Source organism: Erinaceus europaeus, chromosome 5 (assembly GCF_950295315.1).
Source record: "Erinaceus europaeus chromosome 5, mEriEur2.1, whole genome shotgun sequence".
Classification (NCBI taxonomy): domain Eukaryota; kingdom Metazoa; phylum Chordata; class Mammalia; order Eulipotyphla; family Erinaceidae; genus Erinaceus; species Erinaceus europaeus.
Window position 1 is genome coordinate 129619363 of NC_080166.1, and position 24111 is coordinate 129643473.

Consider the following 24111-nt stretch of genomic DNA (forward strand, 5'->3'; position numbering starts at 1 on the left):
ATTTCACATTGCTCTCATTCTTTCCCCCTCTTTCTCTATCCTCCCCCACTCCCCGAGCAGGTCTCAGATACATTAAACTGTATCATCTTTGATAGTTTGATGTATGTGTCTGAGAGGGGCAGCAGGAAGTGGCAACTGAAGCTAATCCAGAATCTTCTCCATATGTTTGAGGCTGGGTCACTTTGCCCCTTTGGGATTACCCATCTGCTTCCCATCTGTCCAGCTACCCAGCCACGCTTCATGGGCCAGTGCCTGGCTGGGTGGGATTCCTCTCTCTCTCTCTCTCTCTTTTTCTTTCTCCTTGGACTGCATTAAAGTTTTCTATTATATAGGTTTATTATCCCAACTTTGTTACTGTACTAGTACAGTGTTACTAGTGGTTCTTAGAAGTTGCTTTTTGAGTCACTAGAATTTGATTAGGCTGATTAGATATTTATTGGGTTTGTGATGTTGAGAGGTTATTATTTTTTTTTTACTCTGACAAAAACACCGAGAAATGGAGAAGATATTAGTTTACGAACCATACCTTCTCTCCCCTCCCTCCCTCTCTCTCTATTTATTAATTTTTCCTTTTTTATTTTATTTTACTTTTAAAAAATATTTTTATTTATTTATTAATGAGAAAGATAGGAGGAGAGAGAGAAAGAAGCAGACGTCACTCTGGTACATGTGCTGCCGGGGACTGAACTCAGGACTTCATTCTTGAGCGTCCGATGCTTTATCTACTACACCACCTCCCGGACCACAACATTTTCTTTTTTAAAACAAATTTATTATCTTTATATATTGGATAGAGACAGCCAGATATTGAGAGGGAAGAGGGGGATAAAGAGGAAGAGAGACAGAGAGACTCCTGCAGTTCTCCTTCACCACCACTTGTGAAGTTTTCCCCTGCAGGTAGGGACTGGGGGCTTGAACCCAAGTCCTTGTGTATTGTAACATGTGTGCTCAGTCAGGTGTGCCACCACGTGGCCTCTCCAGTCTCTGTTTCTGTTATGTTCTTTTTTCCTTTCCTTTTCCTCCTCCTTCTTCTTTCTCTCTCTTTTTCTTTCATAAAGACAGAGCAGCATAGAGAGGCAGAGAAAGAGACCACAACACCAAAGTTTCTTTCAAAGTGATAGGGGGCCAGACTCGAACTCTGCCATGCAGGCAGCAAAGCAGCCCACCACGCAAATGAGTTGCTTCACTGGCCCAAGAAGCACAGTTTCCTCTGGCTTTTAGCTAACACCTTGGATTTATTTTCTGTTGCTTTGCTACCTGTCAGCCACCAACCTCAACAAGCAAAACAATTGAAATGACCTTTCTCTTCTGAAACTTGGCTTTCTATAGAAATTAGATTCAGGGGGTCGGGTGGTGGCGCAGTGGGTTAAGCGCAGGTGGCGCAAAGCGCAGGTGGCGCAAAGCGCAGGGACCGGCGTAAGGATCCCGGTTCGAGCCCCCGGCTCCCCACCTGCAGGGGAGTCGCTTCACGGGCGGTGAAGCAGGTCTGCAGGTGTCTATCTTTCTCTCCCCTTCTCTGTCTTCCCTTCCTCTCTCCATTTCTCTCTGTCCTATCCAACAACGAATGGTGTCAAGAAGGGCAATAATAATAACCACAACGAAGCTACAACAAGGGCAACAAAAGGGGGGAAAAAATGGCCTCCAGGAGCGGTGGATTCATGGTGCAGGCACCGAGCCCAGCAATAACCCTGGAGGAGGGAAAAAAAAAAAAAGAAATTAGATTCAGCCCACGAGAAGCATGTCTGCCGTCACTTATGCCCCCCCCCCCCCCATATGAACTGAAGCAGGTATTTCTAAACCTTTCCAAGTCACACTGCGATCTTTGGACCCGTGCTGCCTGTAGAAATTTGGCCTCTAAAGACCTTTACCAAACTGTGGTGGTTGGTGCTGGTGGGAAATCCGCTATGTCTCTTCTTTCAAGGAGGAGAGGAAGATGCCAGAAATGTTTGCCACTGAGGGTTGGGCCGGACTTGGTGGTTTGGAATCAGCCCCAAAGAAACTACTCAAGGAAATTAGCAAATCCACTGCAGAATCATGGGCATTTCTCATTCCTCTGCAGCCCACCTAGTTGTTAAACCTTTCCCGGCAAACCGCTGTCCAGCTTTCTGTCTGTCCTGTGCAAGGAGAGTGGTCAGTCACAGGGAGACTGCTAGTACAGGGGCAGGTAACGGAGCATGCTGCTCACTCGTATAAGGATGGCCCAGGGTGTGGCTAGAATGCTGGCCTCTCAAGCACAAGGTCCTGAGTTCGAGCCCCAGCATCACATGTGGCAGAGTGATGCTCTGGTTCTCTGCTCTTCTCTCATGAATGAACAATCCAATACACATTTTGTTTTGTTTTGTTTTTAACCAGAGCCTTGCTCAGCTCTAGCTGATGATGGTGCAGGGCGCAGAACCTGGCACCTCAGAGCCTCAGGCAGGAGAGTCTGCTTACAAAACCATGCCTACCTCCCCAACTCGCTCTTTATTTTTATTTTTTACTTGCTAGGACAGAGAAATTGAGTAGGGGGCAGAGAAATAGAAAAATAATTCAGCAGCACAGCTTCAGCACTTGTGATACTACCCCCTTGCAGGTGGGGACCGGGGGCTTGAACCCGGGTCCTGACACCTGGTCATGTGTGTGCTTAACTAGGTGTGCCACCACCCAGCTCCACCGTTAAATCTTAATCAATCAACCTAGTGTAAGAACGCTGAAGGATATTAAAACAGAGAGCTGCTTATATGTAGTGAACTAAAACTGGTTTCTAGAACTGCAGACAGCTGAGCAATAAAAGGTCAAGTGAAGGATAAAGACCCCTAAGAACCAGTTACTTTTCCCGAGTGGGAAAAGTAGTTGATAACATACTTCAAAACATCCAGTGAATCAAGAGAAGGAGGCTGAACCTGTGCGGGGAGTGGAAGGAAGAGCCAGAGGCTAGGCACTGAATAAGGAGGAAAATGGTGCACAGGGTCAGGTTAAGTTTCAAAGAAATGATGTCTCTGGCAGAGACAGAGAGAGGTCTCCCCCCACATTGATGTTACAACCTGAACTCAATTACGGAAGCAAACGTGTCTTCGGCTGTTGACGCAGTGCAGGGATTATTCCACGGTAAACTTTCAGAGTCTGTTCTAGTACCAGTAAGAGGATTAAAGTGTTGTGTCAGTTTGCCTTGGGGATGTGACTGCTGATTCTCTTTGGCAAGCTCCTTCTTCGTTGTTGGCTGAGCTGCTGCAGCTAATAGTCGATAGCCAAGAATGAAACACGGATGTGCCCTTTGGCAGTTTAAGGGTTTGCCTAGTCTGATGCCCCTCTGCTGGCGGGTGACAGTAGTTGTGCAGATATGGACCATCATACCAAATACCTTCTTTTTAAGAACCGTATATATTTACTTTGGATAGAGACAGACATTGAGAGGAGAAAAGGGAGACACACACAGAGAGAGAGAGAGGGAGAGAGAGAGAGAAAGCCATACTTAGGGGGTCTGGCAGTAGCACACTGGGTTAAGCGCACATGGTGCGGAGTGCGAGGACCTGCGTAAGGATCCCGGTTAGAGCCCCAGCTCCCCACCCGCAGGGGAGTCGCCTCACAGGCAGTGAAGCAGGTCTGCAGGTGTCTGTCTTTCTCTCCCCCTCTCTGTCTTCCCCTCCTCTCTCCATTTCTCTCTGTCCTATCCAACAATGACGACTTCAATAACAACAATAACTACAACAACAATAAAAAAACAACAAGGGTAACAAAAGGGAAAATAAGTAAATATTTTTTTTAAAAAAAGGAAAAAATGTGTATTAGAGAGAGAAAGATCTGAAGCAGTGCTTCAGCACCCGTGACGCTTTCCCTGTGCAGATGGTAACTGGAGGGCTTGAGCCAGATCCTTGCCCACTATAATGACGCACCGTTGCCTGGCCCCTGGGGCGCACGCGCACACACATGCACCGCTGTCATCATTTGCTCTCACACAGGAGTTCTGGAGACTCATCACATGGGACTTGGTGAGAAATGCAGGTTCTTGGGCCACAGCCTGATATCATTGTCAGCCTGGTATCTGCAGAGAGCCCACAGGACTCTGTGCTGTGAACCCAGTGATTCTGATGCCCGGGAAAGTGGGAGAAACTTCAAGCCTTGTTCTCCCAGAGCTGTTGTGGTGGTGTCTGTTGATTTTGTCGTATTCTCTTTCTCTTTCCCTCCCACTCTCCCTTCATCCCCCTCTCCTTGCCTCTATGTCTCTTCCTGGGGGTGGGGGGGGCGAGACAACCATGAAAAAAGAAAAAAAGCTTACCTGAGTGACTAGTCATTCTGCTGTGATTTCAGAAGCATAGATGGTAACATGTCGGGCTGATTTCCTCCAGGGCACGTGCTGACAGAACAGGAGAGAAACCAGCTACTGGCTATCGCGTCATCATTGTTTGTGGCGGCCCAGCTAAGAGCACAACATTTTCAAGAACAAGAAAGTGCAAGGTGCGGTAGGTCATTTGAAATAGTGTAAGTGAGAGGGAAGGTATCAATAATCTGAACTGCTTACAAAATAGCTAGTGAGAGATCTGACTGGCCTCAGTTCTGGATCTTACGAATGTTTGGAACATAAAAGCAAACTACACAGTTTAAAAATGGGATTGTTCTTCTTTTGTCTATATTGATGCTTTTAATTCAAAAAGAAAGACTCCTGGCCTCTCTAATTTAGATGGTATTAGAGTGAGATCCTCAAACCTTGTGGAAAATCTGTTGAAATTTGTTATCATCATCATCATCATTTCTGGCTCATTGCTTTGTTACCTTGAAAATGTTTTTGAAAAGTGGTTCAGGTGTGGAGGTAGATAGCATAATGGTTCTGCAACGAGGCTTTCATGCCTGGGGCTCCAAAGTCCCAGGTTCAATCCCTTGGCTTGAACCGGGACCCTTGAGCAGGTCCTTGCACTTCGTACCACATGTGCTTAACCCGGTATGCCACTGCCCGGTCCCTAGGCGTAATTTTTCTATGCAACATGCATCCTGACTTTTCTGACATCCCACTATTCGCCTGGCCCTTCAGTAGTTAATTCTGACATTTTACTGTATCCTCTTTCAAGCATATCTATAGAGTATATTTAAATATATTTATGTATGTGTACATCCATGAAGTGTCTAGGTGCCGTATGTGATTTGTATTCTGTTGGGAAAATATTTTGAATGCTATTTTTATTTATCTTCAGGTTTTAAAATTTATTTGTTAGTCAGAGAGAGAGAGCCAGAGCATGACTCTGGCACAGACAATACTAGGAATTGAGCCCGGGACGTTTTGCTTCTGAGTTCAAAATTCTACAGTTGCACCACCTACCAGACTGTTGACTTGTATTTTGTAAACTTAATATCGTGTGGGAGAGATAGCACAGTGATTATGTAAAAAGACTTTCATGCATGAGATTCCCAAGTTCCAGGTTCAATCCCCTACCCCATCATAATCCAGAGCCTAGCAGTGCTCTGGTATCTCTCTCAAAAGAAAACAAATAAGATACTTTTTATAATAACTTAATATCATAGCGTGAATATTCTTTTTTCAGAATTTTATTTATTTATTTATTATTGGATAGCGAAAAGAATTAAGAAGGGATGGGGAGATATAGAGGGAGAGAGACAGAGAGACATCTGCTGCCCTGCTTCACTACCCGTGTAGCTTTCCCCCTGCAGGTAGGGATTAGGGGCTTGGACCCAGGCCCTTGTGCTCTGTAGTGTTTGCACTTAACCAGGTGTGCCACCTTCTGGCTCTGTGAATATTCTGTTTATTCACTAATCCTTGGAAGGATCTTTTCTTTTATTCTTTTTAAAAAAAATTTCTTTATTTGGGGAATTGTTTTATATTAGACAGTAAATACAATAGTTCTACATGCATTACATTTTCTAGTTTTCCATATAACAATACAACCCCCACTAGGTCCTCTGTCATCCTTTTTGGATCTGTATTCTCCCTTCCCAACCCCAGAGTCTTTTACTTTGATGCAATACGCCAGTTCCAGATCAGGTTCTACTTGTGTTTTCTCTTCTGATCTTGTTTTCAACTTCTGCCTGAGAGTAAGATCATCCCAGGAAAAGGATCTTTTATTTATTATATATAATTGAAGGTTTTTTTATTATTATTAATTTATTACCAGAGCCCTGCTCAGCTTTGACGTATGGTTTTGTCAGGGTTTGAACCTGTGACCTTGAAACCTCAGATAGAAAAATCTTTTGCTTGACCATTATGCTGTCTCCCTGAACCCAGATCACTGAAGGTACTTCTGTTTTTAGTGCGAGCAAAACAGTTATCACTTTTGAAAGACAATCATCGAATAGTGTATAGGGAATGGAGGAAGATATCCAGAGCTAAATTCAGTGAAAGACTCATCTTTCTTTAAAAAAATTTTTTTTTAATTTATAAAATAGAGATATTGACAAAACCATAGGATAAGAGGGGTATAATTCCACACAATTCCCACCCCCAGAACTCCGGATCCCCTTCCTTGATTGCTTTCCTATTCTTTATTCCTCTGGGAGTATGGACCCAGGGTTGTTGTGGGGTGCAGAAGGTGGAAGGTTTGGCTTCTGTAATGGCTTCCCCACTGAACATGGGAGTTGGCAGGTCGATTCATACGCCCAGCCTGCCTCTTTCTTTCCCTAGTGGGGTGGAGCTCTGAGGAAGTGGAACTCCAGGGGCTCTGGGGTCGTGTCTGCTCAGGGAAGTCCGGTTGGCATCATGGCAGCATCTGGAATCTGGTGGCTGAGAAAGAGTTAAGATACAAAGCTGAACAAATTGTTGACTAATCATGAACTTGAAGGTCGGAATATTTCAGATGTAGATTTGGGATCTCTGTTTTGGAAAAAGCTAGTAGGTCTATTTTAGGTATATTCCAAGGGAACCATGACTTCACTAGTTTTTGTCTGAATCTGACATCTAACATGCAGGTGGACCCAAGTTATTGTCTGGGGAGACATGGTGTCATAGTTGGAAAAAGGACCAGAAAGCTGGATCAGGGAAGAGAGTAGCTCCCAAATATGGGAAAAGTATATAAATATGGGTAACTGTAAATCCTATTGATTTGATCTGGGGCCCATATTAAAGACTCATCTTTAATATTTAAATCTTATAACTTAGAAACAAGACACACACAAACAAACACACACACTCCTAGGAGGGCTACAGTGGAGTAAGTGCTGAACTCTTCTAGCATGAGTTCCTGAGTTCAAGCCTGGCATCCTGCCGGGATAGCCTGAGGGTGCTTCTTCCCAAGCAAGTGCTCTCTGGATTGGAGAGGACTCAACTGGAGCCGATCTAGGCTCTTGTGTGGGAGAGGGATCAGGAACTCGTGCCGCACTAACTTCGCAGGAGATACACTCTGGAACCCTTGGAGCCGGAAAGCAATTTCCAAGTGTTTTTACTCAGAAAAGCAGCTTGTATATATACTAGCCAAGTAGTGTGTAAACAGGATGTGATGTAGAGAGGGTGGAGTGAAAAAAGAGATCGGTGAAAATCAGGGTGTGACAAGGAGAGGGGGCGGAGCAGGAGAGAATTCTACCACTGAGCCACCAATGCCCTGGAGGGAGGGTGGTGCTTAGTTAACAGTAGTTATGTAAATAGACCGCAGCTCTAAGTGGGATCAAACCAATGCCATGCAGGCATGCAGGTGCTTAGTTAAGCAGGATTAGAGACCGAAGCTTTAAGCTGGGGGAGCTGGCATACTACCCAATATCTCCCCCTTTCTTTTTAACTAATTGCCATAGTATCAGGAGTGTGGGATATCAGCGCCATCATGTGGGTATTGCCGGACACGACGGGCAGGAACCCAAACAGGTTTGGAGTAATTTTGTGGAAAAATGCATGTGAAACCCCTCCCCATATTCAACAGGGGGTCAGGTCCTTTCCAGATTTTATCAAGTGGGTCTTTCCATTTGACTTTAATAGCTGGGAGGGTGGGTGATTTTTGCCAATGAAGTATAATAGGAGGTTGGTCCGAGTTTTTGTAAATATTAAAGAGATTTAATGTAGTTAAGGCTTTTGCCAGCTGGATGTTGGTGGGGTACATTTCCCCTTTTTCTTTATTTAATTGAGCCTTAAGAGTTTGATGGGCCCTCTCGACAATGCCTTGTCCCTGTGGATTATACGGAATGCCTGTAGTATGAGTAATGTTCCAGAGGGAACAAAAATCTTTAAATTGTTTGCTGGTAAAAGTATCTCAATTGTCAGTTTTAAGTTGAAGAGGTACCCCCATTACAGCAAAACAGGAGAGCATATGGCTTATAAGCTTTTTTGAGTTTTCTCCCATCTGAGATTTAGCCCACATAAACTTAGAGAAGGTATCAATTGAGACGAACACATATTTTTGTTTGCCAAAGTTGGGTATGTGGGTGACATCAATTTGCTTTTAAACCTCGAGGATTAACCCCCAGAGTCTGAATAGCAGGTGTTTTGATTAGACCTGCACAGGAGGAACATGTAGCAAGAATACGTTTTAACTGTGGCAGAAGAATATCAGGAATATCAGGAAATCGAGCTCGAAGACCTTTAAGATTAACATGAGTCCCAAAACCACTGCTTCAGATTGATCCCTCCAACTCTACAGTACAGGACCCTGGTCCTCCCGTTATCCATCCATCTCTTCCTCCTCTTCCTCCTCTCTTTCTGTTTGGACTCAGTACCCTTTTGAAGTTGGGAATGACCACTCAACAGAAGAAGCAGGCCCAGACTCCAGTTGATGATGTGGAATGCGCCTAAAGCATAGCGACCACCACACTCTTGTTGGATGACTCAGTTTTTCTGTTTATCTTGGCTTTCACCGAGCAGGCGTTTTTGTCAGAAAATGGGAACCACCCAGAGCTCCAGAGAGCGCCATCACAGCTGACCTTGTGGAGCCAGAGTGGGTCTACTGCGTCCCTCACACCAAAGCTGGTGTCAGAGCCGTGTTTTCCTTCTTGGCTGGGGTCCTGGGGTCATCCGCCTCCAGGCTTGGGGTCACCCACCCCTGTCATGGGCACACTCCGGGGTGTTGATGCCACCACCTCCAGCGGCCACCAGCTTTTCCCTCTGTGTTGATTGCTTTGGCTGCTGATCTTATTTTGCCAATTTCTCTCTTGGTTTCCCTCTTTGATCATTGGTGTCTTGGGTGGGGGGAAGACATTAATAATGCACACCCATAGTGTTTAGATTGTAAAAAGGTAGCTGAGTGTTTTTAGGGGGAAAAAAAGTTCATGTCAGTTTAGGCTGACTGTAAATACATTTGGTGTCCGTGAGGAAATGAGTTCCTAGAGGCATTGGTGCCTGCTCCTGGCAGCCATTTTACTGCTGGGGCTTAGTGCCTGCTCCTGGCGGCCATTTTATTGTTGGTGCCTGGTGCCTGCTCCTGGCGGCCATTTTTTTCTTTTCCTTTCCCTTTGTATTTTATTTGATAAGATAGAAATTAAGAGGGAAGTGGCAGATAGAGAAAGAAAGAAAGAGACAGACACCTGCAGCCCTGCTTCACCGCTTATGAAGCATCAACTCTGCAGGTGGGAAGCAGGGGCTTTTGCACCTGGTAATGCGTGTGCTCAACTGGGTGTGCTACCACACAGCCCCTAGGTTGCCTTTCTTTCCAATCCTCCTTCAGCCCGTCCATTGGCAGATGGGAATCATTAGGCATCACGTTAAATAACAACTATCTATTACCCTGAGCCAAAGTGGCTTTGCTGACATTGTGGCCTGGTGTCATTTGTCTCACTCTCTGATGGTGATGGCTAGGATTCCATTTCAATGGAGTGGCTGATTCTATTCATGCCTAGAAAGCCCTGAGTGTTCCAATATCAAAGACATGTTAGCTGTTGGTGTGAAAGGGGATAGTTTCCCTTGCTGAGTGTGTCATGTATGAGTGTGAATCAATAGAATTATGTCTTTAAAAATCACTTATTGGTGACTGTAAGAGTGGGGCAAGACATTTCAAAGGATTTAGTGGAAATCAAAATGATCTTTTTATTTTAATCCCACCCTCATGGATCCTCCATTTGAGTGGAGGTTAGACAGAACGAAGATGCAAAATTCATGGTATGTCAACTGACAACAAATTCTGCCTTGAAACAGTAAGGCCACAGAACCTCTTGGAGGTGGCTGTTTTAATCTGAATGGCAGGAAGGATGAGCAGATTAAGAAGATTAACAATAGAGCAAAGAGCTGCAGGAGGATGCAGGTGAACCACGTGAAGTGAGGTGGTGATCAGCTGGGGTGACAGCAAATGCACAACACCTGAGGTCATCATGGCCAGAAGTGGAGGTCCTGGCCATGTGAAAGGAGCCAGCAGGCTACGGGGGTACAGAAGGCCTTGTGTCCTGGAGGCTGCTGGGAGGAGCCAGGCTTCCATTTCTCCTTCATGAACTGGAAGGCCAAGACCACGGTCTTAGTGAAGAGAGACAGCCTGAGGTGTCCATCGTGTATATGAACAAAGTTGTTGGGTCTTCAGTGCTGTAACTAAAGGGATCAGAGGGGAAGCTGGGAAAACAGGCAGGGCTTGAGGTCCTGGGTTTACACTATGGGACTCTCACGTAGTCAGGAAGATGAGGTGGTTCCGGCAGAGGAGAGAGGTAGAAAAGATGGCTAGGAGTTCAGAGAGTCAAACAAAGATGGACATGTCCACCTGACACAGCAAACACCAGCATGACCCTTGGCCTAAATACATGGAGCTCTTAGAAGACCTTGTCAAGAGCTGTTTCCAAGATTGACCGTGTTGCTGGCTAGTTCATGATCTTCTTTGGGCCATCCAGTTTTCTAGGTCTCAGGTTCAATTCCCCTACCACCATAGGCCCCAGCTGAGCAGTGCTCTGGTAAAAAAGTAAAAAGAGTTATGGTTAAGAATATTTAGAGGGAGTCGGGCAGTAGCGCAGCTGGTTAAGTGCATATGGAGCAAAGTGCAGGGACCAGTGGAAAGATCCAATAACAGTGACATCAAGAACAACAATTATGACTACAGCAATAAAACAACAAGGGCAACAAAAAGGAAAATAAATAAACAAAAAGAACATTTAGAAATATTACCTTCTCTCCAACTCCCCCCTAAATGGGGGTGGTCTTTCTGCAAATGAGCAGAAGAGATGCAGAGGTCAAGCACCTTTTGATTTTAAAAGGTCTTTTTCTTAAAAAAAAAAACAACTTTTTAAATTAAAAAAAATACTTCTTTATTCCTTTTTGTTGCCCTTGTTGTTTTATTGTTGTAGTTATCATTATTGTTGTCATTGTTGTATATGACAGAGAAAAACTGAGAGAGGAGGAGGTGACAGAGAGGGGAGAGAAAGACAGACACCTGTAGACCTGCTTCACTGCCTATGAAGCGATTCTCTTGCAGGTGGGGAGCCAAGGGCTCAAACCGGGATCCTTATGCCTGTCCTTGTGTTTTGCATCACCTGCACTTAACCCACTGCACTACCACCCCACTCCCTTCTTTTTAAATTTTTAATTATATATTTATTTATTTATTTATTTATTATTGAATAGAGACAGAAATTGAGAGGGGAAGAAAGAGCAAGTAGAAAGGGAGAGGGAAAGAGACATCTGTAGCACTGCTTCCCCACTCGTGAAGCTTTCCCCCTGTAGGTGTAGACCTAGGGCTTGAACCCGTGTCCTTTCTCAATGTAATGTGGTGCTTAAGCAGGTGCACCACATGCCTAGTCCCTTGAAAGGTCTTCTGAACACCGAGCCCACCCCCAACCCCCATTGTGCCTGACTGATCAACTCATATGTGCAGGGGTGCTGCAGTCCTCACGATTCACACAGGCTTAGCTGGGTTATTGTGTCTAGTCGCAGGTCACAGGGCAGGTGGTCTAAAGCCAATTTACCCTCCTCGGTGACTTATAAGCACAGTGCCAGCCATACTGCTTTTCTGTCACATGGTTTCCAACATCTTGGCCTCCACCATCTTGGTTCATGTCTCCTGGTTAATTACTCAACAGTAAGAGTGGGAAGGGTTGAAGGAATGGGGAAGGATGGGGCTTCAAGCAAAAGCTGGGGAGTGAGGATTGAGAGGAGATAGCTCACCTAGTAGGTGTGTACCTTTGCCGGGCTAGCTTCACGGGCGGGAGAGAGATGACCAGGGACTCATGGCTGAGCTGGGAACGCAGTTCAATCTTTATTGATGAGCGGGGATGCAGTGCAATCAACCAAATCTCTCTTCATTAGAAAATCTTGTCCTTTATATCTCCTGAGGAGGAAGTGTCAGGAAGAGGAAGTACATAGGATAGGGGGTGGGGAGAAGGAAAAAAGCGTGAACCACTGGGGATTAAACGGTGGAAAACAGGATGTGACTAGGAGAGGGGGCGGAGTGGAAAAAAGAACGCCAACCAGTGGGGATTAAACCAGTGCGGGTCTCAAACAAAACAATCATTATGTAAATAGACCACAGTGTTACGCAATGGAAGTGAACCTAACGTGATGATCAAAACAGAAGGGGTCTTAGAAGCAGAATTAGAAGCAGACCAACATACCTTTACCTGTGAATCCCCAGGTTCGAGCCTTCGTGTTATTTGTGAACACCATGATGCCAGGGGCAGCATTCAGGTGGTGGACCAGTGCTGTGGTACCTTTCTCTTTTTCCACTGGCCCTTTCTCTATCTGAAATAAGAAAACATGCAAATTTTGGCCTTAGAGCAGTGGAATCAGGCAAGTGTGAGGCCCTTGTGATACAAGGGGGTGGGGGGGAGAAGGGAAGAGAGAGAGGACATTAGCAAAAGTAGGAAGAGAAAAACTGGAGATTGGAAGTACTGGGAAATCTTTTGAAGATGATACTAACATGTCTTCTTTGGCACTCATAGCAAATGTACCTTTCCTGCTTGCAAAGGGTATCTTATTTGACAGAAAGGCTTTTTTTTTTTTTTCTCTCTCCAGGGTTACTGCTGGGGCTCCATGCCTACACTATGAATCCACTGCCCCTGGAAGCCATTTTTGTTGCCCATGTTATTATTGTTATTGTTTTTATTGCTGTTGTTGGATAAGACAGAGAGAAATGGAGAGAGGAGGAGAAAGACAGAGAGGGAGAGAGAAAGATAGACACGTGAAGACCTGCTTCACCGCCTGTGAAGCGACTCCCCTGCAGGTGGGGAGCCGGGGGCTCGAACCGGGATCCTTACGCTGGTCCATGGGATTCTATGTGTGCTTAATCCACTACGCTACCCCCTGGCTCCCAGAAATGACTGGTCCCGGGTAAAGCCGAACACTCCCCGAGAGGAGGGCAAATTAATGACAGGGCACAGAAGGACCAGGTTGGCCATCTGACGCTTTATTTCTTACAGAGCTCAGCTTATAGAGTGGAACTGTAACAGTGACTAGTTCTCAGCTTAGACAGCAGAACATGTTAAGCAGTGTCCAAGTCCAACTCAGTGAAGCAGTGAAGACATAACAGAAACTTCTTGTCACCTTTCCCTTCACCCAGCTGCAGCCTACACTGGAGGTCAAAATTACCTTTGACAATGATTTCTTTTTCTTTTTTTTTTTAATATTTATTCCCTTTTGTTGCCCTTATTTTTTATTGTTGTTGTTATTGATGTTGTTGGATAGGACAGAGAGAAATGGAGAGAGGAGGGGAAGACAGAGAGGGGGAGAGAAAGACAGACACCTGCAGACCTGCTTCACCGCCTGTGAAGCGACTCCCCTGCAGATGTTGAGCCAGTGGTTGGAACCGCAATCCTTACGCCGGTCCTTGCGCTTTGCGCCATCTGCGCTTAACCCACTGCACTACTGCCCGACTCCCCTGACAATGATTTCTATACAACCTGTGTGATTTGAATCCAAAGGTCAGAACAAAAGTGTTCTTGGACCTTGTCCATCTGAACCATACAGATCCTCATGGAAGTAACCCTGCAGTTTTTCCCTGGACCTTGCCTACCGGGACTGTACAGATTTCCTCCTCTTCTTCTTCTTTTTCTAGCGTTTGCCCTTCTTCCGCAGCCAGTCAACAGCGTCAGGTTGAGCCTGATGTCAAGTTTCGAGACCTCCTTTGAATCTGGAGAGGTGGCAGTCATTGACTATGTGGGTCATAGTCTGTCTGGAGCCGCAGGGGCAGTTCGGGTCGTCTCTGGCTCCCCAGCGATGGAACATAGCGGCGCACCGGCCATGGCCTGTTCGATAGCGATGGAGGAGGGCCCAATCATAATGTGCTAGGTCAAAGCCGGGTTGACGCTTGCAGGGGTCTGTGATGAGGTGTTTGTTCTTTACCTCAGCTGACTGCCAGCTCTGTTTCCAAGAGTCTGGAACAGAGAAGTTCAGTGTAGGCGTAGGGGACCAGATTGGGTGATGAGACGTCAAGCGTTGGACAGGGTGGGCGAAGATATCCGCGTATATTGGCAGGTCCGGTCGAGCGTAGATGTGGGAAATGAACTTAGATGATGCCGCATCCCGACGAATATCTGGCGGGGTGATGTTGCTAAGGACTGGCAGCCATGGAACCAGGGTGGAACGGATGGTTCCAGAAATTATCCTCATGGAGGAATTGGAATCGACCAAGTGGACATGGGGGCTACGGAACCATCCTGGGGCACAGTATTCTGCAGTGGAATAGCATAATGCCAGAGAGGATGATCGTAGTGTGGAAGCGCTCGCGCCCCATGAGGAGCTGGCCAGTCTTGCAATGATGTTATTCCTCGTGCCCACCTTTGCTGCAGTTTTTATGAGATGTTTGTGAAATGACAGCGTGCGATCGAGAGTAACGCCAAGATAGACTGGCTGGGCTTCATGCCGGATTCTCGTATTGTCAAGCTGCACATTAAGCTCACGCGAGGCCGAGGCATGGTGTAGATGGAAAACAGATGATACCATTTTTGCAGTGCTAGGGGTTAGTCGCCATTTTTTACAGTAATCAGATATCAGAGACGTGTTTTTTGTGTTTCCTCGAGGATGTCAAACTTGGATGCCTGAGTAGCACAGCAGATGTCATCGGCGTAGATGAACTTCCTTGAAGAAGCTTCCTCTTAAGATGACCATATGATGTTGCTCAGGCCAGTGTCCCTGACGCAGAAAGTCTTGTTTTTATGGAGTTGAATAATGCAGAGAATGAGTCTGTGCTAGAAAACCTGGTCCCTGGCAGTGCAGTGTGATTGTGTACCTATGCCCTGGGTCCTTCAGCGCTGTGTGTGCTCAGTGTTCTATATGACCTATTTCTGGCACTTGCTGTGTTCACTCTTCTGAGCTATGGAAAGACGATGGCGTTGGCTTCCTCTATTGGGCACTGACATGCCACACTGACTGCGACAGGGTGCGGGGACCCGACTCTGAGTACAGGGTCAGAAGTCAGGAATGAAATTGTGGTATGTGGTGGTCCTAGCCTTTGTGCTATTGCTTCAACTCTTGACTTCCTTTTCCTTCTAGTCTCTTGGTCTTTGACTAGAGGTGAAAGACTCAGAAAAAGGAGCACTTTGGCTATGGCCTATGCTAACAGACTGGGGAGAATTCTGCACCCTGGCAGAGGCTTTGTGAAGAAAGGAAGAGCCTGCTTTTGTGGGAGATGACTTTGGAGAGAGGGGCCAGTGCCTCACCAGCCCTTGGAACCCCCAGAGAGGACACACCTGCCCAGAACCTTACGGGAAGTTGCGTTCTTTTGAGCTGTAATCTTTGTGTCTGCATTTGGATTCGGATTTTGTTTTCTATCTTTTTTCTTTCTTTCTCTAGCTCCTTTTCTATCTCCTCTAAACTCATTTATTAACTTTATATATTTTACTTATTTTTTATTTGATAGGACAGAGAGAAATTGAGAGGTAAAGAGGAGGACACAGAGAGCAAGAGAGAAGGGCCAAACAGTGACGTACCTGATTAAGCTCACACACTACAGTGCACAAGGACCCGGGTTCAAGCCCCTGGTTTCCCCCTGCAGGGGGAAAGCTTCCTGAGTGGTGAATTAGAGCTGTGGGTGTCTCGCTCCCTTTCTGTATTCCCTCTCCCCTTTTTCTCAATTTCTCTCTGTCTCTATCCAATAATAAGTACATAAAGAAAAAAAAAGTAGAGAGCAAGAGAGAGACACCTGCTGACCTGCTTCACAGCTCATGAAACTTCTTCTCAGTGGTGGGGAGCAGGGGCTTGATTCCTCATCCTCGTGCTTGGTAACGTGTGCACTCAACTGAGTGCCACTGCCTGGTCCCTGCGTTTTCTTTCCTACACTGTCTCTGATAAAACAGGAAAGTCCTTCTTTCAGTGATAATCTCTCTCTCTCTTCCTTCCTCTATCCTTCCCTCCCTGCTTCCCTCCCTCTCCGCCGTTAAGAAAACCACTACCCTTTCCTGGTGTTAGATTTATGAATGTATTCACACATTACTAAGACTCCAGTGACAAGATAGAAGTTTAAGATTTTGAGATATGATCTTGGTCATTGACCGGCAAGTGAGGGGAAACAGGAAAGAAGTCACCATGAGAAGATCATCTGGGACCGGAGGGTGGTGCCGTGGAGAAAATGCTGGCCTCTCACACGTGAGGTTTCGAGTTTGATGCCCGGCACCACGTACATCAGAGTGACAACTGGTTCTCTGTCTCCCTTCTTCCTTTCCCTCGTTATTTATAAATGGAAAGCCAACCTTAAAACAATAAAAGGAAAAAGACTTGCCGAGAAAGGACAAGGATTGGGCTGGCATGGTAACCCCCTCGGATAATGTGCTCAGCTGCTTTGCTACGCGTGCGACTCGGATTCCAACCCCACTCACTGCCTTGGAGAAGGTTTTGCTGGTATGGTCTCTCCTCCTCTTTCTGCCTCCTCCTCGGCCTCCTCCTCTTCCTCCTTCTCTTCCTCTTCTTTTTCTTCTCTGTCTCTGAAAAAAAAAAATCAACCTAGGGCAGCGAAACCCTCTTTAAAAAAGAAAAAGCAAGTTTTGCTACACTGATTTATTTAGGAATGTCTCTGATCTGAAAAGGACAACAGACCAACAGCTTGACACCATCTAGGACAACGGAACACGACTTTGCTATCACACAGCCTCCTGTCTCGTGTCTCTACTCAGATAAAGGGCTTCATTTTGACAGCGAGGCTTGTGCTCTGGTCAAGCAACTCTAAAGAAAGAGTCGTTGGGCAAGTGTTCACAGACATCTACCGCTTTAGACATATTTACTTTCCTTTGCTTAAATACACCTCCTAGAGGCAACAGGGGGTGAAGACATCAATCCAGTGGTCTTTCTTTTGCTCAGCCTCTGCCACGCTGTTTCCAGGTGTTTCCTCACGGCTGCTCGGAGATCTGTACAGCACACAGTACTGACGAAGGGGCCAAGATGGCCACACGCCTATGTCTTCTGCTGAGTATTAAGGTTTTCCAAAGGCTTTTCCATGCTTTGATTCTGCTTGGAGCACTGAATGGAGGACAGAATAGACTGATTAAGGAGGTGGGAGGGGGTGGGGAGAGGATTTCGCCCTTGTTCCCTGCACTGGGCCTGGGGCTCTCTTGCACTTTTTCATCAGTATTATTGTGTTGCTTTGGCTGCAGGATATAGAGCAGCTGTTACACCCCACTGTCAAATCCCATTCATGCTCCTTTCCCATTCACCAGGGCCATTGGGGAATTGATTTCTCTCTCCTCTGCTCCAACCTTGCCCAATTCATTTAGGATTGTTCAATGTGAAACATTTTAATTTCATATCATACAGCTATTTCACTCACACCCCCCCCCCCTATTTTTTTTTAACCTGTCACCAGGGTAACAGCCTAGCATGCTTTCTGGAGGCAATCAAGTTTTTATTTCCCATGTTTAATGTTGCATTAAATGTTTGCATTTTGCTTAATCCCCCCCCCCAATACTTTGAACTCTGGATATGTTTTATAGGATAATGAAATCCTTGATTTAAAAAAAAAATTTTTTTTTGGAATTGAAACTAAACCAATGTTCTCACTCCGGATTCACGAGGGGTGGAGTAAGGGACAAAAGTTCAGTGATTCATTCATACAGGACAAAGGTGATTATTACCAGAAACCCAAGTCGGCTGCTCTGTGTTAGACAATCTTCTGTGAGTAACGGAGGAAAATTTTTAATTTTTTATATATTTATTTATTTTCCCTTTTGTTACCCTTGTTTCTTTTTTATTGTTGTAGTTGTTGTTGTTACTGATGTCATTGTTGTTGGATAGGACAGAGAGAAATGGAGAGAGGAGGGGAACACAGAGAGGGGGGAGAGAAAGACAGACACCTGCAGACCTGCTTCACCGCCTGTGAAGCGACTCCCCTGCAGGTGGGGAGCCGGGGGCTCGAATCGGGATCCTTAAACTGGGTCCTTGCGCTTTGCACCATGTGCACTTAACCCACTGCACTACCACCTGGCTCCCTCTGATTTTTTTAATGCCATCGTTGTTTTTTTTTAATATTTATTTATCCCCTTCTGTTGTCCTTGCTGTTTTATTGTTGTAGTCTGTCTTCGTTGTTGGATAGGACAGAGAAATGGCGAGAGGAAGGGAAGACAGGGGGAGAAAGACACCTGCAGACCTGCTTCACCACTTGTGAAGCGACTTCCCTGTAGGTGGGGAGCCCAGGCTCGAACCAGGATCCTTATACCGGTCCTTGTGTTTTGTACCATGTGTGCTATTGTCCGACTCCCAATGCCATCGTTTTTACAGAATGTGGTGACACTGGATTCAGGTTTGCTGCAAATTAGACTGAAATTTGATTTTTCAAATTCTGTATTAATTTATTAACAAAAGAGAGAGCCAGAGAGTCACTGGCACATGCCACACCAGGGACTGAGCTCACGCTTGTGAGTTCAAGGCCTTACCCACTGTGCTACCCCACCCCACCACCTCTACTCCACTCCACCTCTGCTCCAATTCACCTAAACTCAATCTGGGAAGAGAAGATGGGAACACTCATTCCTAAGATGTATTTTCAAGGTTGGAGGCGGAGAGTTATTAACAGTTTCTTTGTTAGGTTAGAGAGATAAGATGAGGTTTGCCTAACAGACTTGCATGCCTGAGACACCAGAGGACCCGGGTTCGATTCCCAGCACCACTATAAGCCAGAGCTGAGCAGTGCTCTGGTCTAAAGAAAATTAATCTGGGGGCCAGGTGGTGGTGCACCTGTTTGAGTGCACGCAGTACAGTGTGCAAGGACCCAGGTTCAAGCCCCCTGTCCCCACCTGCAGGGGGAAGCTTTGTGTATGGTGAAGCAGTGCTACAGGTGTCTCTCTTCCTCCCTATGTACCCCCCACCCGTCTCTCAATTTCGGGCTGTCTCTATCCAATAAATAAATAAAGACAATTTTTAAAAAAGTATTTAATTAATTTATTCCCTTTTGTTACCCTTGTTTTTTTATTGTAGTTATTATTGATGCCATTGCTATTGGATAGGAGAGAAAGAAATGGAGAGAGGCGGAGAAGACGGAGGGGGAGAGAAAGACAGACACCTGCAGACCTGCTTCACCGCTTGTGAAGTGACTGCCCTGCAAGTGGGGAGCCAGAAACTGGATCCAGGATCCTTACACTGGTCCTTGCGCTTTGCGTCACCTGCACTTAACCCACTGCGATACCGCCAGACTCCCAAGATAATTTTTAAAAAGATTTAAAAAAAGAACATTAATAAATCCATGAAGTTTCCTTGTTAAATTGTATTTTACATTGAGTAGCAATAGCTCTCATCATTTGCCAACTGAGGGAAAAAGTGTTCAGATTTACTTTCCTTTTTAAAAAATATTTCTTTATTTATTCCCTTTTGTTGACCTTGTTGTGTTATTGTTGTAGTTGTTGTTGTTGATGTCCTCATTGTTGGATAGGACAGAGAGAAATGGAGAGAGGAGGGGAAGACAGAGAAGGGGAGTGAAAGACAGACACCTGCAGACCTGCTTCACCGCCTGTGAAGCGACATCCCAGCAGGAGGGGAGCCGGGGGTTCGAACCAGAATCCTTACACTAGTCCTTGTACATTGAGCCATGTACATTTAACCCGCTGTGCTACCGCGTTACTCCCAGATTTACTTTTCTTAAATGTGGTGAGAATGTTATTAAGCAGTAAGTGAGAAAAAGTGTGTTTTCTTGTTGAGGATTTGAGCTCCTGAGTTTATTCAGTCTGAAAAGAACTTTGACTAGCAACTTTCTGGGCATATTTAAGTAACCTAGGTGAGAAATTTATGGTACTATTTAATTTTAATCACATTCATGGAAAATTGGGGCAAAAACTGGTATGTACAGTTTCAGAATGTAAGACTTTTTTTTTTTTTGTGTTCCAGTAAAAGATGTACATAAAGCTATAAACAGCTGTCAAGTGCACATTTCACTCGTTATAAGCAAAATAATATCTAAAATCTCCAATTCTTTGCTCCCAATACTCACCAAACCAATCATGGAGGGATCCCTTCCCATTTAGAAAGTCCTAGTCACCAAAACCACATGGCATTTCTCACCTTCCACAAGAGTACCTACAAGTGGCCAGGGAGGTGGCACACTGGAGAAAGCATTGGACTCTCAAGCATGGGGTCCTGAGTTCTATCCCTGGTAGCACATGTACCAGAGTGATGTCTGACTCTCTCTCTCCCCATATTTATTTATTTTCCATTTTGTTGCCCTTGTTTTTTAAATTGTTGTTGTAGTAGTTGTTGTTGTTGTTGATGTTATTGTTGGATAGGACAGAGAGAAATGGAGAGAGGAGGGGAAGACAGAGGGGGAGAGAAAGACACCTGTAGACCTGCTTCACCGCCTATGTAGCGACTCCCCTGCAGGTGGGGAGCCGGGGGTTCGAATAAGGATCCTTAAGCCGGTCCTTGTGCTTTGCGCCGCGTGCACTTAACCCACTGTGCTACACTGCCCGACTCCCAATTTTGTAAGTTTCTATTTTGCCTTGTTAGAGAGAGAGAGAGCGAGAAGGATGTAAAAGTGGGGTGGAGAGGTCATGTGGATGGAAAAAATATTTAAGAGGGTCATAGAATCTATGCAAGTGGAAACTACGCCTTTAGAAGGCATTCCATGACTGTTTAGTGTACTGACTTGCCCTCTACATGCACAGGCGTATAAACAGCACAGAGACTTATGTGCTGCTGGTTGAAACCATTTGCCAGAGTGAGACTGACTGTCCCTTCTAAGAGATCCCTGTGAGCCTTGTGTGTGTGGCGGTGAAGTCAGGCTGCGGCAGCTTCTTTCATCTCACAGTAATGAGAGCTGCCTGGGAAGAGGACTTGGCGGGCAGAGCTTTGGACTTACTTGCCTGAGGTTCTTGGTTTGATCCCTAGAACTGAAAGGATGGCATTGCTGAGGGGCTGTCAGGGTTGGGAGGATCCCCTTCTGCTTCCTTGCTGTTCCGATGAAGAGAATTGCAAAGCACATGTTCAGGTGTATGGTTTCTAGATTCTTCATTACATGTGCAGAATCAAGTCAAGAAAAAGACTTGGGGGATAGATTTCCCAACGGTCTTTGGACCCCAAAACCCAGGTTGAAAACCCAAGGTCAATGACCAATTCCCACCCCCCCATCCCCCCACTTTGTCCAAAACCTTCCCCTGTCTATCTCTTTTCACAGCACACCGGGGCCCACTTTTCATTGTTCCAATGGAGTAAACTCCTCCTCCTTCACCAAGTGACTCTCTCTTCCAGCTGTACAAACTCAGTGCCTCCCAGATCTGTGTGTGTAAACCTAGTGAAAGCAAAGTGGACTCTCCAGGACCGTCTGTGTCCTAAATTCTCCCCCATCGTTTTCCCCTCTAGGAGTATGGACCCAGCATTCTTGGAAGGAGGGAAGTCCCTGGTCAGCCCATACTCTTAGACATGCCTGTCTTTTTGGTTTCTTTCTGCTCTGGTGAAAAGGACTACAAAGGACAAGCATTCAGGTGTATGGTTTCAAAATTCTTTATTAGACGTGCAAAAGTAAAGTTATGAAAAAGACTGGGGGAGGGGAGCAGACGATAGCTCAGCAGTTAAGTGCATAGTGCACTAAGTGCAAAGAGTGGCATAAGGACCCCGGTTTGAGCCCCCATTCCCCACTTGCAGAGGAGTCGCTTCACATGCAGTGAAGCAGGTCTGCAGGTGTCTATCTTTCTCTCCCCCTCTGTCTTCCCCACCTCTCCCATTTCTCTCTGTCCTATCCAACAACAACAACAACAATAACAACTCGGGGGATAGATTTTCAAGAGTATTGGGCCTTTGGTTTTTGGGCCCAAAGACCTCGGGAAATGTATCTCCCAAGCCTTTTTCTTAACTTTACTTTGCATGTCTAATAAGAATTTAGGGGCCAGGCAGGCGGGGGCACACCTGGTTAAGTGCACCCATTACAGTGCAAAGAATTTAATAGAGACCATACACTGTGAGCGCGTGTCCTTTGGAATTCTAGCAGGATACAGTAGTCCTGGTTGAAAGCCTTTCTCATTATGCACTCGATAGATATCTTGCCATTCCCTTCGGGCTTATAGTGTTTGTGTGGAGAAGTCTGCTGCTAATCTTAGGGTTTTCCTCCGTAGGTGACTCTTTGTTTTTCTCTTGCATCCTTCAGGATCTTTCTTTATCCTTATTCCTTTCCATTCTAAATAGGATGTGTCTTGGTGTCTTTAAGTCTGGGTTAATTCTGTTTGGGACCCTCTGGGCTTCTTGAACCTTGATGTCTTTGATGTTGTCTAGACTAGAGAAGTTCTCAGCTATTATGTCCTGATTAATGCTTTCTTCCCCTCCCTGTCTTCCTCTGGTAAGCCAATAATGCATATATTGTTTCCTTTGAAGTCATCCCATAGGTCTCTGTTGTTGTTTTCAGTATCTTTTAATCTCTTTCTGAGATCTCTTACTTCTTTTTTAGTTGTCTCTAATTCATCCTCAGTCTTGCTAATTCTGTCTTCAGCCTCATTGATTCTGTTCTCTCTCCCCTCTACTGTTTTCTGGAGTTCATCTATTTTGTTACCCTGTTCTGATACTGTTTTAGCTTGTTCAGCTAGTTGTGTTCTTAACTCAGCTATTTCAGCTTTCAGTTCTCTAATAACCTGGAGATAGTTAGTGTTTTCTTCCAGAGTCTCATTTGTTGTTTCTGCATTTCTGATGACAGTTCTTTCAAACTCTTTACTCACTCCTGTGATGATTTCCCTAACTAGTGTTTGGATGTTGACCTCATTATTTTGTGCTTCACCCTTTGGGAGGCTTTTAGCTGTATTCTTGTCCTGGTTCATTTCTCCAATATTTCTTCTTGTTGGTTTAATCATTTTATATAGTATGCTATGAGTTCCCTCTCTCAGTACTTTTCAGATTACTGATCACTCTTGCCTGGATTGACTTGTGTCTAAGTAAGGTAATTAAAGGGTTCACAGTTGTGGAAGTTGACAGTTGTTTCAATAGTATTTTAATCCCTGATTTGGAGCTCAGTGGCTTAAAAGCCTCTTTTGTGCTTTTTCTTCCCTGTAGGCTATGGGAGCCTGAGGGCTTTTAAACTACAAGTAGGCTTCTTAGCTTAATCACTGACTCCTGACCAAGAGATAAAGCAGGGTGGGGCAGAGATAATCCAGTGGTTGTGCAAAGAGACTCTCACAGCCCCACAGCTATGCCATGGAGGTGTAGGTCTTCTCCTGAGTTTCCTGGTTAGTTCTCTGTCCCCTGGTGTCAGCACAGGGCCTCCCTGCTGCTGCTCCAGATTCTGAGGGCAGTGGCAGTGGAGACTCACAGTTGCATTTGGTGAGTCTCAGGGGAGTCCTCTCCTCCCTTCAGCTGTCCCCTTGTTGGTGAAACAGACTGGAGGTGGTGCCTCAACTGATAGACTGCTGGACTGTTACCAGGCACTTAATCTCTCCCTAGGCTCCTCTCTGCACGTGTTTGCACTCACTGGTGATTTGGTGGGTTCGTGAAGTCGTTCTAGTCCCGTCTTTTTGAGGTTCCAAGTGGTCTCCTTTGGTGTTCCTAGTTGATCTGTAGTTTCTGCACCATCAGTTTCCAGACACATTCTTTTATTGCTGCTGGGACTTGGTTTGAATCCACAGTTCCTCGTGATTTCCTCCCCTCCCCCCCCACAGTGACAGAGATATTGAGAGAGGACAGACAGATAGGGAGAGAGACTCCTGCACACCTATTTCACTGCTCATGAAGCTTTTCCCCTGCAGGTAGATGCCAGCGACTTGAACCCATGTCCTAGCTCATGGCAACATGAACTAACTTTGCGATGTTTACACTCACTTATTCAACACCAGGTACAACCCAACAACAAAAGAAATTTCAGTCTTCAACATGAATCCACCTCATCAACCTTTCAAGCTAAGAAAAGCAATGTTGGA

General features: G+C 45.5%; 1 protein-coding gene across 3 annotated transcripts in view; it reads left to right on the forward strand.

The window, feature by feature from the left end:
- PCCA (propionyl-CoA carboxylase subunit alpha) overlaps positions 1-24111 on the forward strand; it is a 351955-nt gene that overhangs the window by 180646 nt on the left and 147198 nt on the right. For all 3 annotated transcript variants that reach the window (XM_060191819.1, XM_060191818.1, XM_060191817.1), the window contains one exon: positions 4326-4434. In XM_060191819.1, coding sequence (XP_060047802.1) covers positions 4326-4434 — 109 coding nt within the window. The remainder of the gene's footprint in view (positions 1-4325; positions 4435-24111) is intronic.